Source organism: Syngnathus acus, chromosome 17 (genome assembly GCF_901709675.1).
Source record: "Syngnathus acus chromosome 17, fSynAcu1.2, whole genome shotgun sequence".
Lineage (NCBI taxonomy): Eukaryota > Metazoa > Chordata > Actinopteri > Syngnathiformes > Syngnathidae > Syngnathus > Syngnathus acus.
This window is the reverse complement of record NC_051102.1, coordinates 8,889,583-8,902,710: the sequence shown is the minus strand read 5'-3', so window position 1 is coordinate 8,902,710 and position 13,128 is coordinate 8,889,583. Positions and strand designations below refer to the sequence as shown.

Here is a 13,128-nt window from a genome sequence, read left to right as displayed (position 1 = left end):
TTTTGGCCTTTCTTTGCAGCGCTCTGGCAACTAACTTTGCAAAAAAAAAAATAAAATGAATTTTTATTGAAAATCAATGTTGCCTCACTTTGCCAGCTGACGGTTAAAGTCAAGAGGACGCCCCCGAGGATCGCGATTAAATCTTACAATCAACTGTGCCGGGCAGCCTTTGCCAACATCAAATCGGCAGGAAGTCTTCAATTTGCTGCATACAATGTGCGCTGTTTACAAGTCAAGTAGCGCCATTTCCACCTTTTTTACGCTTCTCTGGCTGTGTATTCATTCCTTTAATCTGCCAGACTGCAATCAGACGGGACAAAGACGTTTAACGGCTTACCTTATGCTTTGTAGTCTGGAATTGTTAAGACAAGACAATATAAGCGACAAAGTAACTTAACATGGGCCATCTCATTTCAAAAACAGCCTAGCAAAACCAATCAGGAAAGAAAATGGGGGGAGAAATGCCTCTTAATGCTTTTTATTCATCAGTGAAGCCCTTTCAGGTGAAAATTGACCAAGCTAAAGAGATGCGAGGTCACATGCCAAGCATCGACCAAGTAAACAATATCCAAAGCAGCAATTGAAAAACTTGGGCAAACTCTTGCCACCGCGGGGGCTTTTTGTCTCTCCCGGCACACGGTGGGAGTCTTCCAGCGGAGAGTGCACTTTCATTAACATCATCTCGCGCTGCTGAGCTGCTCGGCCGCATTACAATGACACAGGAGTGCCCCTCTCTGTCGAAGGAAATCTCCGCTGCACTAGGGGTGGGGTCTGGGGGGGGTGGCAAATAAAAAAAAATAAAAAAACGCCATTACCCCCGGTCACGGCTCATCCGCAAGCCGGCCGAGGGAAATCCATCACCTGTTGGATCAAACGGAAACTTGTGCACGAGGTAAAACTCATTGAAAGCAGCAGTCGGCCGTCCGAGCGCTTTTTGAGTCATTTCTGCCTCGCCCCTCCCTCCCCCGCTCTGACTCACACCAACAGCGGTGTGCAACTTTTGGGCACATACTGTGAAATCCAACACAAGCTCGAATGTTTTCTGGCCTAAACGACCTCGAGGCTGTAACCTCGCTAATGGCGCGCTGGTGTTATATTCCACTTTTATTACTGGCTGGAAGAGCAATGTGTGGCTTCACAGTAGCCGCATCCTTGTTAGGCCAGTAATAGCGGCGCCGGTCAGGCCTTTTTTTTGGGGGGAGTTCAATGGGCAACTGCCGAAAAAGACGGAAACATTTTTGAGGATCCTGATGTGAAAGTCTGTGAAAAGTGATCTAATTGAACCCACCGGCTTTGTACTGTGCAACAAAGAAGTGTTGGGCCTACACAAAAAAAGTCATGTCTTTTTACTTTTTGTGACATCACCACTTTTTAAATTACAGCACAATTTGTTCTCATAAAATGCTGTCCTGTAATAGGAAGGAAAAAAAACTAACATTTATTCCCGTATCATTACAAATTATTTCTCATAATGTGTTTACTCTTGAAACCTTGCAACAACTTTTTCCCCTCAAGACAATCTAAGTTTAGCAAGATGACTCACTTCTTTGCGCTAAGGTGCTAATGCTACACACCTCACGTTTAGCAATGCCAATTGCTTGATTAAAGGCGCATGCATAGCTATTGAAATACGCGCAATGGATTTTCATTATCTGCCCTCCGGGGGAGCCCCTGTGAAAGATGCGAATTACGGAGGAGTGTTAGCCACAATGTATGCTTTCACTTTTGACTAACAAGCTGAACTCTGTACACAGGCCTCTCAGCTAACCATGAAAAAAAAAAAAAAAAGGGGGAACATGTAAGCAAATGGGGCGATATAAATGTGAACCACATGTGAGCTGGTTCATGAGGCCAACAACACGGCTCGTAGCGACCCGGTTGGTGATTTTCCAAAATGTTGGCCTTGTTTTGCGCAGGAATACTGTGACATTGCAACATAGGAGCATAGCGATACATAGACAGCAAGGGGGAGGGGAGTGCGTTTGTGTGTGTGTGAATCAACACTCACCAGTGAAAAGGGGCTGTCCCTTCTCGATGATATCTGGCAAGGCAACCTTGTATACATCTTCAGAGAAACCAGGCCTGCATGGTGGGATGACCCCGCATTCTGCTGTAATCTGCGGTGGGGAGGGGAGGGGGTGGGTGACAATGAGTCATAAATCAATCCACAAAAATGCACCCCCGTGCCCTACCGAAACCTCGCTCACGTTTCGAATCCCCCCCCCCCCCCGTCTCAATCACCCCCCCCGCCTGCATCACCACCTCCCTCAGTTGTACAAAAGCATCTGTTGTTTTTATAGCAGGCACTGCAATTAGGATAATGAGGCCAAAAGGGTTAAGCATTAGCCAAAAAGCATGGCTGGGCAAGAACAAGCTCCATTTGTCCCAGTGGAGGGGCCCAGGCACAGGCGGGCGTCACTGCCAAGCCTCTGTGTCGGCCTTTCTGATCAACGCTGTGTACTTTGCAAGCGCAGGAACACGGCCGTACAACGTACATGCCAACAATCCGCTATTGTTGCCATACAAGCGGGCGGAACACCCAGAAAGCAAAAAAAATTGTGATTACCAACTGTGGATTTACCGGAATTTGGATGCCGCCCCCTCCACCTACACTTGAAGTGAGTCATTGAGATAAAACTGACCATATCAGGAAGTTATCTACTCAAATTTAAAGGAGTACTGGCCCATTCGCTTCCCAGAATTGGCAAGAAATGAATCATAAAGGGGTGTAAAGCATTTCTCTAGAGTAGTCTACAACTCCCACAACATAACCTCAGCATTGATTCTGTTTCTTGTCTGCCGGATTTGACCCCGTTTCTCATTGCATGAACTCTGAGAAGAATGTAAAACAAGAGCCCCCCCAACTTGAAAAAAAAAAAAACGCATTGTGGGTATTTGTGCCGCTGCTTAATCAGAGGAATTTAAATTGAACATGAAAGGGAAGCTGGGCTGGGATACTATAGGACAAAGGTGGGCTATTTTTACTAACCGGGGGGGGGGGGGGGGGGGGGGGCAAATACATTTCATGAGTCTACTTGTGGCTGAAATGCATGGAAATTGTACTTTGGACCGTTTGAAACGCATCAGCTGGGCCACATCCAGCTCACGAGCCAATGATTGCTTTCCCCAGCGGCAATAATGATTCTAAAAAGAGACACAAATGTTTTCTAACCATGCCAGCTTGAAACACTCGTATTACTGCTTTGTGCTTAATATTGTCCCCCCTGTTGTGTGTGCACTCATTTTGTCCTTAAGCCTCATAAGCCCTGTTGCGTGTAGTGGGGGTAACATGGACCACAGTTGGATGATTTGGAGTGTGTATTTGTGTGTAGTACGCTGCGAGTTTGAAAAATGCATGTTTGTAGTGTTGTAAGCTATTCAAAAACAACAAAAGGCTGATGAGTAGCTCTTTATAATGATGCAATCAACTCGCCCATCGTCCCTGAGGCACGGACGCAGATATTTAACTTGAGCGCTTTCCAACTCGGTTAACCTCAGTCTATTTATGCGGGTGTAATAAAAGCCAAACATTGTTGAATTTAAATCAAGAAAGATTTTGTCTGAGTTTGAATAAACGGGACGACCCGTAAGCTAGCGCCAACGGCACGCGCAACTGAACGGTCGCTCCCCGTGTCCGTTAAACAGCGTTCTCCATTCAGTTCAAAGAGAGAGAGAGGAGGAAAAAAATGGTCGCTGACACGCGAGATAGAGTAGCGACATCGCGTCTGGAACGGGCAATGCGACTTTGAGTGTCCCGGCTCGGTGCTCGGGGAAATTACCTGCAGTAAAGCCAAGAGTGCCTGCAGAAGCAGCCCGCCGCTGCCCTCCCGTCGTCGGTACATTTTGGTTGGCTTAATTCCTCTTCAAAATCACAAGTGCAATCCCACACGTTGGTCCGAAATGAAAATGAGGGGGAAACACGATTCCGTTTTTCTTTTCTTTTTTCTTTTTTGCAAGAAGAAAGGGTGTGTGGCGTCTTCGGCTGCAGCAGCCACCTCCGTGGAGTGTATCCGAGGAGAAGCACTGGCTGGTACTGAGGCTGCTCCAACTCTCCTCCTCTTCGCCTCCGCCTCTTTCAACCTCTCTCGCTCGCTCCCTCTCTCTTTTGCTTCCTTCACTCCAAAGCAACACAAAAGACGAGCCACTGGTCCACTCCACTATAAAAAAAAAAAAAAAAAACAGTTCTCACTGTCTCTCCCTGCTGGTCAAACACCGCTTGCCGGAGAATAAGAGTGCGCTCCCTAAACATGAAACTGCTGCGAGTGAGGGGGGAAGAGTGAGAAACGATCTAAGTTTTAAAAATCTTTGATGAACAAAGAGATTAGGATCTAAGATTCTAAGTATTTGCAAACCCGAACGTCCAATCAGATTATTCCGTTGTACCGACACTTCCGCTCTTAACCCATAGGGGGCGGGCTAGTCAATGTCGTTTCAGAACTATTTAAAGTAAACAATGATTGCTTCAAGTTTTAAAAAGATCATTTAATATAAAGTCTAATACCAAAAATTATAAATAAAGAAAAAAATTAAAATCAAATGATCATGAATTTTTGTTTAAAAAAGATTCCAGCTGGACTTGGGCAAGAAGTAGTGTCCCCATAACTTTTTGTTAAGTTTTTAATTGATAATAGATGAATAGATGGATGAATGGGGTGTGCAGTCAAGATGCCAACAGGTCAGCTACTCAAACAGTGTGACATCATAGTGGTGCGTCATGGCGTTACCGGCCGACGACTTCAACAAAAAAGAGGAATGTGAGACAGTTTACAACAGACAATGGAAGACATTTTGTGTTCTTTCATCTGGATGTGTGGCTGTTTTTCAGAAGATGAATTGAGCGTCTTCTGTTTGCATTCTAGTTCTGTTATCGGAAGTGTCCGAAAGACGTACGCTCAGAAGTTAGCACTGCTTTGTGCTTGTCACTAAAAAGGTTCAACATTATATCTGTGTTATACCTTACCGTTATATTTGTATTGCAGTTTATAAAGTTAAAATTCATATTTAAAAAAATATATATATTTGTGTGCCTTTCTTAAAATGCTAATTTAAATAATGCCCAGTTGAAGATGGTGGTTTAAGATGCTTAAAGTTAACAAGAGTAGTGGCTAATTGAACTCCAGTTATTTTGTAAGTTGCATATTGACATTCTTTGCTAATTAGCTTCAAATCAGTGGGAGCAAAAATGATTATCGCCCAGTTTGCTCCTGCATGAAGACGAGTAGGCCAGACTATTGATCATCATGTAGGTGATTTTTGATCACGGCTCCGCACGCTAATTGCTCCTCACAGCAACATTTGATCTTAACGGATTATTAACTGTGGGTGCTTTTTGTGCTCATGTCTGTCTCTCTCATGTTGCCTAATAGGCTCTCATTTGGTTACTGTGGATTTCCCCCCCCCCCCACTTCAGTTTTTGCATTCTGTTCATTCACTTAGGCGTTCTTTTTTTTCACGCGCTGCTAAAATATGCAATGAATAATTCTCCTCACATTATAAGCTCACAGCTGATGAAGGTTAAGCTACCTCAGTTGTGCTGCTGACACCTAATTAACTACTAAGGAAAGGAATGTATAGCTTATGACAAAAAGTGTTTTTAACCACCTTCCAAGAGACAACAAGAGCTGACTTTTGGTTCACCTCCTACGCCGTGTTGTTCTCCACCTTTCTTGGTGTATCATGCAGGGAGGAGATGGGTGCAATGCTGATCTCTTCCTCCTTTTCTTCCCCCTCCTCCTCTTCTTCCTCCTTCTTACAAATCAAACCATCCGCCCCTGGGGGTGAATTGTAATCGTAAGCAAAGCGTCAGTTCTATTGCAGCCCACTTTCATTCTCCACGAACAGGAAGAGGAGTGCTCATTGCCGCTAACAAGTGATTTGTGTTGTCTTGCACTCATCTCATTGATTATCACGCCTGATGGTTCATGTTTTCGAATAATTAGGGGCACGCTTTGATGCAAATGAACCCGGTAGGAGAAGTAAATTAAAACTGTCTTTAAAGGAATCGTTGATTGGGCTGAAGCTTGGAATTAATGCATTAGGTCTCGGTATAAAAATGTTAGCCCTGGTGCCTACTAATATTTTGAAAAACATTTACAAAAGTCATTAATTTTACGGGGATTTGTGGGCCGGATTAAAGACTTGAGTGAGCCCGCATGTGGTCCGCGAGCCATACCTTGGCTACCACTGAGTTAGTAGTCTTCAATGAACCCAACAAGCAGATTTTTAGAATGTTAGAGGAAGTCGGAGTACTCATAGAGAAGCACAGATAGAACAAACATACTTCACACGGGAAAACTGGACCCCCGATTTGATTCAGAGTCAGAGTGGAGCTGCCCGAACGTTACATAGAACGTAACAGCCATTGGCGTCCATTTGAATAAATTCAAAAACAACCTTGCCGTCTTTATGCAAATGTGACGCAACAACCGAGTTTCTACCAGATCATCACCCTCATCCTATTACGAGAAGACACGGTTGCCATAGTGTCCATATTTAAAGCAATTACCTAACATGACAAGGTGGTGTTTTGCGTCAAAGCCATTCATATTCAAGGCAGCGGGCAGCGAAGAAGAGATCAAATCAAATGACCTGTTGAGAATTGATATCACATTTTGAACAAATTCTTCAATTTATGTAATCTAATCTAATTGAGAGTGGGATCAGACCGCTACATCTCTTTGATTAATGCCAAAGGAGGCTATCTTTCATCAGCGCCTGTCTCGGCCGCGGGGCGAGCGGCCGTCCGTCCATCCATCCAATTTGGTGTCGGCGCGGTCGGAGCCGTATGGGGCCATGTTCCACGTTTCATCAAAACAATTTGGTGTAAAATATCCAGTCAAGGGAGGCGTCAAGGTTGTTGTCGAGTTGATGGCTTATATATTCCGGTGCTTGCGCCGAGACAAGATAACGGAGGCAGCCGTGTGATTCATGTCGGCCGCCGTGCTGACACTGCGCTTGACTCTCATAAGCGAGGGTGTCGGAGGGTCCCGGGGGTGGGGGGGCCCGTGCTTGAGCCCCCTCCCTCTTCTGCCTTCCACTGCGAGAACATGGCCTTAATGACGCTGGAAGAAAACACAACAAGGTCAGCAGACTTTCCACATTGGCTTCTTCACGCGGAGTTTTTGTTGATGCAGGAATGTCCCACAGGTCACTCGCTCATGTTGCCAAGCAAAGCAAAAGCCAAATATAGATGAACTTCTCCTAACAAAGTATGCGCACATCCTCTTTTTATTTTTGCTGATTTCATGAGAAAGGGACGTGAGGTGCTGGTAGCATTCCGTCATAGAGGGATGCGGCAGATCCGCCATTGTGGAACAATTTAAAACTCGCGGCGCAAGGAAATAAAGTAGTATTCCTCGTTCCCAAATGGCTGTACATCGGAGAAAAAAACGTAACTTCATGTGAGCTAAGACTCGAATTGCCTGTGGTCGGTTTTGTGCTCTCTTTTGGGCTGTTGGACAAGTAGCATGAATTAAAGACCGCTACTTAGCAACACATGCTAGCTGCAGATTGACGTCCTGTGTTACATACGATACCAATCAAAAGTTTGGGGTCACCCAGACAATTTTAAGTTTTCCATGAAAATAGCATAATTGCTCAAGAGTTTTCTAATCATCCATTAGCCTTCTGATACAATTAGCAGACACGCTCAACACTGGAGGAATGCTTGCTGGAATTGGGCCTTTATATAGCTATTGCTTTGAAACCACTCGTTTGCAGTCATCTCGAACATTAACAATGTATAGATTGTGTTCCTGATTAGTTTAATGCTGTCCTCGTTGAAAATTAGCCAATTGTCGTTTAAAAATAAGGACTTTTCTAAGTGACCCCAAACTTTGGAACGGTAGTGTACCCTTTATTCCATTAGTTGTATCATAAACATGTTTTTTTTTTTTTCCCGCACTCGACACTAATTACCTTGTCATTGGCAATCCCACGTCAAAGGTTGCTCCGGAACAAATTAGAGCCAAGGAAAGAGCGGCCTCTTCTTCAGAGCCATTATCAATTCCAATCAAGAGTCATTGTTATGCATTCAATAAGGCGTCTCTCAAGACCAAAGTAATACTCTGATTATTCCGCTCCTGTGCCAAAGCAACCCGCTGTTGGAACAATGGAACCCAACGGCATTCACAACATACAGAAACGTAGGAGCGATTTACGTATGCGGTATTTTTGTCCAGAATATGACAAGTGCTGTTTTGCAATGAAAACTCAAGTGCCCAAAAAAATGTCAAGGTTCTTTCGTAAGCTCTAGCGTCATCTATGGCAACCTTCATAGTGCTCCTCTAGTGCACGTCTGCACCAATTTGATGCTTTGATTTTATAGCTCCAGCAAAGCACGCTTCTGCGATACACGCCGCCCCCGGATCTAATGATGATTGATTGCCTGATTAGGGCAAAATCATGTTGAACTGCAGACAAGCCCAATAAGAGAGGGAAGCGGCATTGATTTTTGTTTGAATTGAAAACGTACGTATTTTGATTAAAAATGGCACATCAAAGTGGTGGGCTTAATTTACTAGCGTCATTTACTTTTCATTGTGTTTTTTCTTTTGTTTCCCCGAAAGGTTCAATCTTTTTGAGACTTAATTCCAATCAGTATGTTTTTGATTGATGACTCACCACCGCTAGCTTTACTGCTAAGGTTATCGTTGAAAATGTAAACGGCACTCACGCGTGAAAAATCTTAGCATGTTTAGCCGTTATATTCATGAATGTTTACCTTTTTTTACGATTACACTTTTGTTTTTACTACACCGACTTTCAATAAATTGTCAGTTTAGTGGTTAGTGATAACTAAAAAAAATAATAATAGGGAAAAAAAACAACAATCATTTTTTTTTGTTTTTAATCCAAAACTGGCGCTTTTGTTAATAATCTTGCCGGTAGGGATCATTTCCAACCCTAAGAGCAGTTTTGGCGCAGGAGCTCGTTAACAATGTGTGAATAATGGCGGCTGTTTTAAGCTTGTTTGCTCTCCAGGTTTGTTAGATTGTGAAGATGCGTGGCGCGCTCATTAACGGGATTAAAACCATGACGTCTATCATAAATGAAATCAGTGAGTTAGTTTGGAAAAACTCTCTTGGAATCACTGCGTGTATTACTACTCCTTGATTTAGGTTTCCTAAATACAAAAAGCCCAAACTCACTCATGAGTGCCTTGGAAAGTTACAAAACATAACAAAAACCAGAAAGACTCCAGATTTTCTGATACCAGTGTAATTTGATCTGGTATCAGATCGAAAAGAAAACCGGTGGTAATGCGGTACGGTTGATCGAATTAAAAATAAATAAATAAACGAGTTAAATGCACTTAGTGATATTGCGACCGACATAATTGCTGATTAGACACATATTATGTTAAAATGCGATTACAAGAATGTTCCAATTTCTTGTAATTGCTGTGTCTTGATATTCGACACTCACTGGTAGTTGGATCCTATCTCATTTCCTTTTTTCATTTTTTTTTAATATATACATATATATAAATCAGCAGGAGCAGGATGATGGTGTGGTGCGTAATGTCACATTCACAGTTGATTAGCAGTCAGCAGGTTAGCAAATGATTCACATTCCACTTTCCTTGTCTTCCTTTGATTTCTATCACGTCTCTAAAGAACATAACGGAATAAATTACAACACATTCATTCAATGACCTTTTTATTATATTAATTCCGACATTTATTCTTCGACTCATTTTTTTGTTTCATTTTATGTACTTGAGGCTGAGCTGTCATGCAGTGTGTAATCTATATATGACTTATGAAAGGAGCATTTTGCGCCAATGCAGCAGATGTTAGTGGCAGGTTGCTCATTTGGCTCGCTCGGGAGGTGATCATGAGACATATTGCATTTTATTCCCTAACCCTCACACACACACACACACACACGCACACACACACACACCACATGACTATAATGTCAAAAAGTCACTGGAGGCAGACAAATCTGGAGCAATTTCCAGCACACTTTGAACGAAAAGAAAAAAGACCATGAAATTGTTATGTTCAGATTGGATTCAGGCCTCTTCCAAATGTGAAATCAAATATTTTATCTTGTTTTATTTGTCAATAATTTTGAGGGTTGATAAAAATCCATGTAGAATGGGCGTCAATTACACACAAATTGTTACTATTTGCAGGCTGACAGGTCCACTTTAGGCATCTGTGTCTGCTCAAGCAGATAAACACATTAAAAATGTCCGCCGTAAAGTACAGGGAAAGCAGCGACAATTAAACACGGTGTGATTATGCAACATTATCCATTGTTAAATAAGCAAAATAATTGCTAATTGAGTCATATGAAAGGTTACCCTCATTTAAATTATTGAAGTCAGCCCAGGCCAACTAAACGTTATGTAACATTTCATATTTTTGGGTTGATGCTTGTGAGTTTTTTACAAGCAATTTCGGTGTCTGCTTTAGCGGGTTGTTTTCACATATTCTTCCATTCAAGTTCCATTTGGCAGGTTTCACGGTTCAATCATCAAACCATCAAGAATGTCGGACTTTTTCCTCTCCCTCTTTTGTGCCATTTCATACAAGCTCCACATCATCTTTTTTTGTTAATTTCTTCGCCTCTTTCATTGTTCGAAGCTCAATTTCTCTAGCACCTTTTTTGGTGGCATCCAATTGGCTTCCATTGATTCACTCGGTCACTGTGGTGACTTGGCCGCGTTCTCTGCTGACCCTGCAAAATCATGGGAAAAAAAAAATCAGCCAGGCTGTCTAACAGGCTTTGGCCCTGCGGCGTGGACACGCACGCACGCACACACACACACACAGACAAACACAGACACACAATTCCCAATCCAAGCAGTGAATGATTGTGTCAGTGAGCTGGAAGTGAGTCAACCTGCCCCTCATAGTTAGCGTCACACAAAAAAACAACAACAAAGGGCTCATGGTGCGTTTGGGTCACTCACTGTTGCAGTGTGGGAGGGGGGGGAGGGGATGACTGAGGGGTGAGGCGGGGGTGACGGGGCGGCCAAATGGCGGCTCACCGAGAGGGACGGGGGGGGGGGACACGGCCAGTCGGCCACGTGTCACCTTGAGCTCTCTGGAGGAAGTATCCGGAAGAAAACCAGCTGGGAATAAAGAGTGTGAAGGATGAAGTGGAGCCAGGTGTCCACTTGTGACAGCAACTGTGACTGCCAACAAGGACCAGAGCAATCATTCGGCCATTGTTTTCCTTTTGTCACTGAGGCCGATGTACATTACTTCTGATTCGCTGCCAATGATACGATTCACTCACGTCACCAATGAAGCTACCGTTTACTTCCAATACGATATGATTCATTCTGCTCACGATAACATCCGCTCCAATTTTGATATGTTTCATTGCAATTACAATACGGTTCAGCGCAATCACAATGTCACCCAAAATGATTGACTTTATGTACGTATATGATTCAAGTCACAAGTAAAATACGATTTAGTCCGTTTAATATGCAATGCGATATCATTTACTCCAATTATCTACGGTTAGCTCCATTTATCGTATGATAAGATTCATTCCAAATAGGATACGAATTACTCGTATCGTGAGATAATACGAGCGACTCCAATTTCATGAGTTAACGGCAAATTTCAATCAGAGATGGCTTCATGCGTCTCTAAATGTATTTTTGACGGTGATTTGGAATATTTTTCCATTACTTTTTACGAGCACATCAGTTATTTTTAGTTTTTTTTAAAGTCTCACTTAAAAAAAATTGTGTTCCTTTGCGTTGTAATTTATATCTATTACGTTTGAGAAGTAGAACATTTAATTCAATTCAATTTAGTACAAATCGATTGACCAGTTTTATGGAATGATAGCGATTCAGTACGGTTAATTTCACCTTCAGTATATGAGTCCCTCTCATTAGTGAAACAATTCAACATAATTTGAATGCTGTAATTGTAGGATTCATTCAATTACATACCAATACAATTCACAATTATTATGATGCAATTACAGTCTTACTCTGCTGTGATGATGTTTTGCAAAACCTTTCACTTCCAACTAAATTGTGATATGATTCACTCCGTTTCCAAGCTCTGACAATTTCTGGTTTGACACGAATCACTCTTAATATGATCATTCACATAAGACGGATTCATTATAATGCACTGTGATACATGTGAGGCAACGTTACATAGTTTCCCACGACATCATCTTGGACTGCAATGCGTTTCCCACTTCTGCATATGTTTGCTATTTGAGAAGGCCACACAATGCATCTTTTCAAATTTGCCCGAACAACGCCGAAGCTTGTACACAAGCACACTGTATTGCATATTCCATCTAAATACGCTTATCTCGGCTTCTGTATGCTCAAATAGGATAAACGCTATGGAAATGGAGGGATAAATACAGTAGTAAAAGGTTTAGGAGGTTGGAAATGTGCCCTTTGAGTGTCACGTTTCCTTGGCTGGGAGCTTAGCGACGCTTCCCATTGTGGTGTGCGTGGCTTCCCTCTGTAATTTCCTTGGTTTAACACGAGAAAGACTGAATGTGTGCTTGTCAATTTCTACGTCTTGTGAATGACCAATAATTCGAGAATTATGCATTTTCTGTCATCCGCCTTCTTGATTCAAGATAAGATCGATTCATATTATATATAATTGGTGATGAGAATAAAATGCTAATTCGTGCACGCAGTCAAATTTTCGGTGAGTGTGTCGGTATTTCCTTCGCTTGAAAGTGGCTCTGGATCTTTTGGACAACTCCTAAGAACAAGAACTCGGTTGTTTAATTTCACACTTGATCATGTCAGATCCAACTATTTTTATACAAGCCCTTAAAAAGTAAATTTTCCTTCAAATGTCCGCTTTAGTTTCCAATGAGAGGATAAAAAGAGGCGGATGATAAAGGCGAGCATCCTCGTGTGTCCTCATTTCCTGCTGTCGCCTAGAGGCGGCCGGCGATGACAGCCGTGACTCTTCAGGTGTGAGCTATGCAACATTTGCTATGCGGCACACAACCGTCGAGCCACCTGCTTGGTCACTCGCAAACACGAAAAAGCGTCTCACACACACGCAGCTGCCAATTGCTAGTTGATGCTGTGTCAGCGAGATGGCGGCGATTTGACAGAAAGCAGCCACGTTTTTTTTTTTCTTTTCTCAAAGTCAATGGAAAACTATT

At 42.7% G+C, this 13,128-nt stretch overlaps 1 protein-coding gene across 1 annotated transcript in view; it reads right to left on the bottom strand.

Annotated features, from left to right (window-relative positions):
* cdh2 (cadherin 2, type 1, N-cadherin (neuronal)) overlaps positions 1–4,056 on the bottom strand; it is a 42,650-nt gene extending 38,594 nt beyond the window's left edge. Inside the window, exons 1-2 of the mRNA XM_037275566.1 lie at positions 3,780–4,056; positions 2,009–2,117 (exon numbers count right to left, since the gene is read on the bottom strand). Coding sequence (XP_037131461.1) covers positions 2,009–2,117; positions 3,780–3,842 — 172 coding nt within the window. The 5' untranslated portion in view covers positions 3,843–4,056. The remainder of the gene's footprint in view (positions 1–2,008; positions 2,118–3,779) is intronic.
* Positions 4,057–13,128: the final 9,072 nt, after the last annotated feature.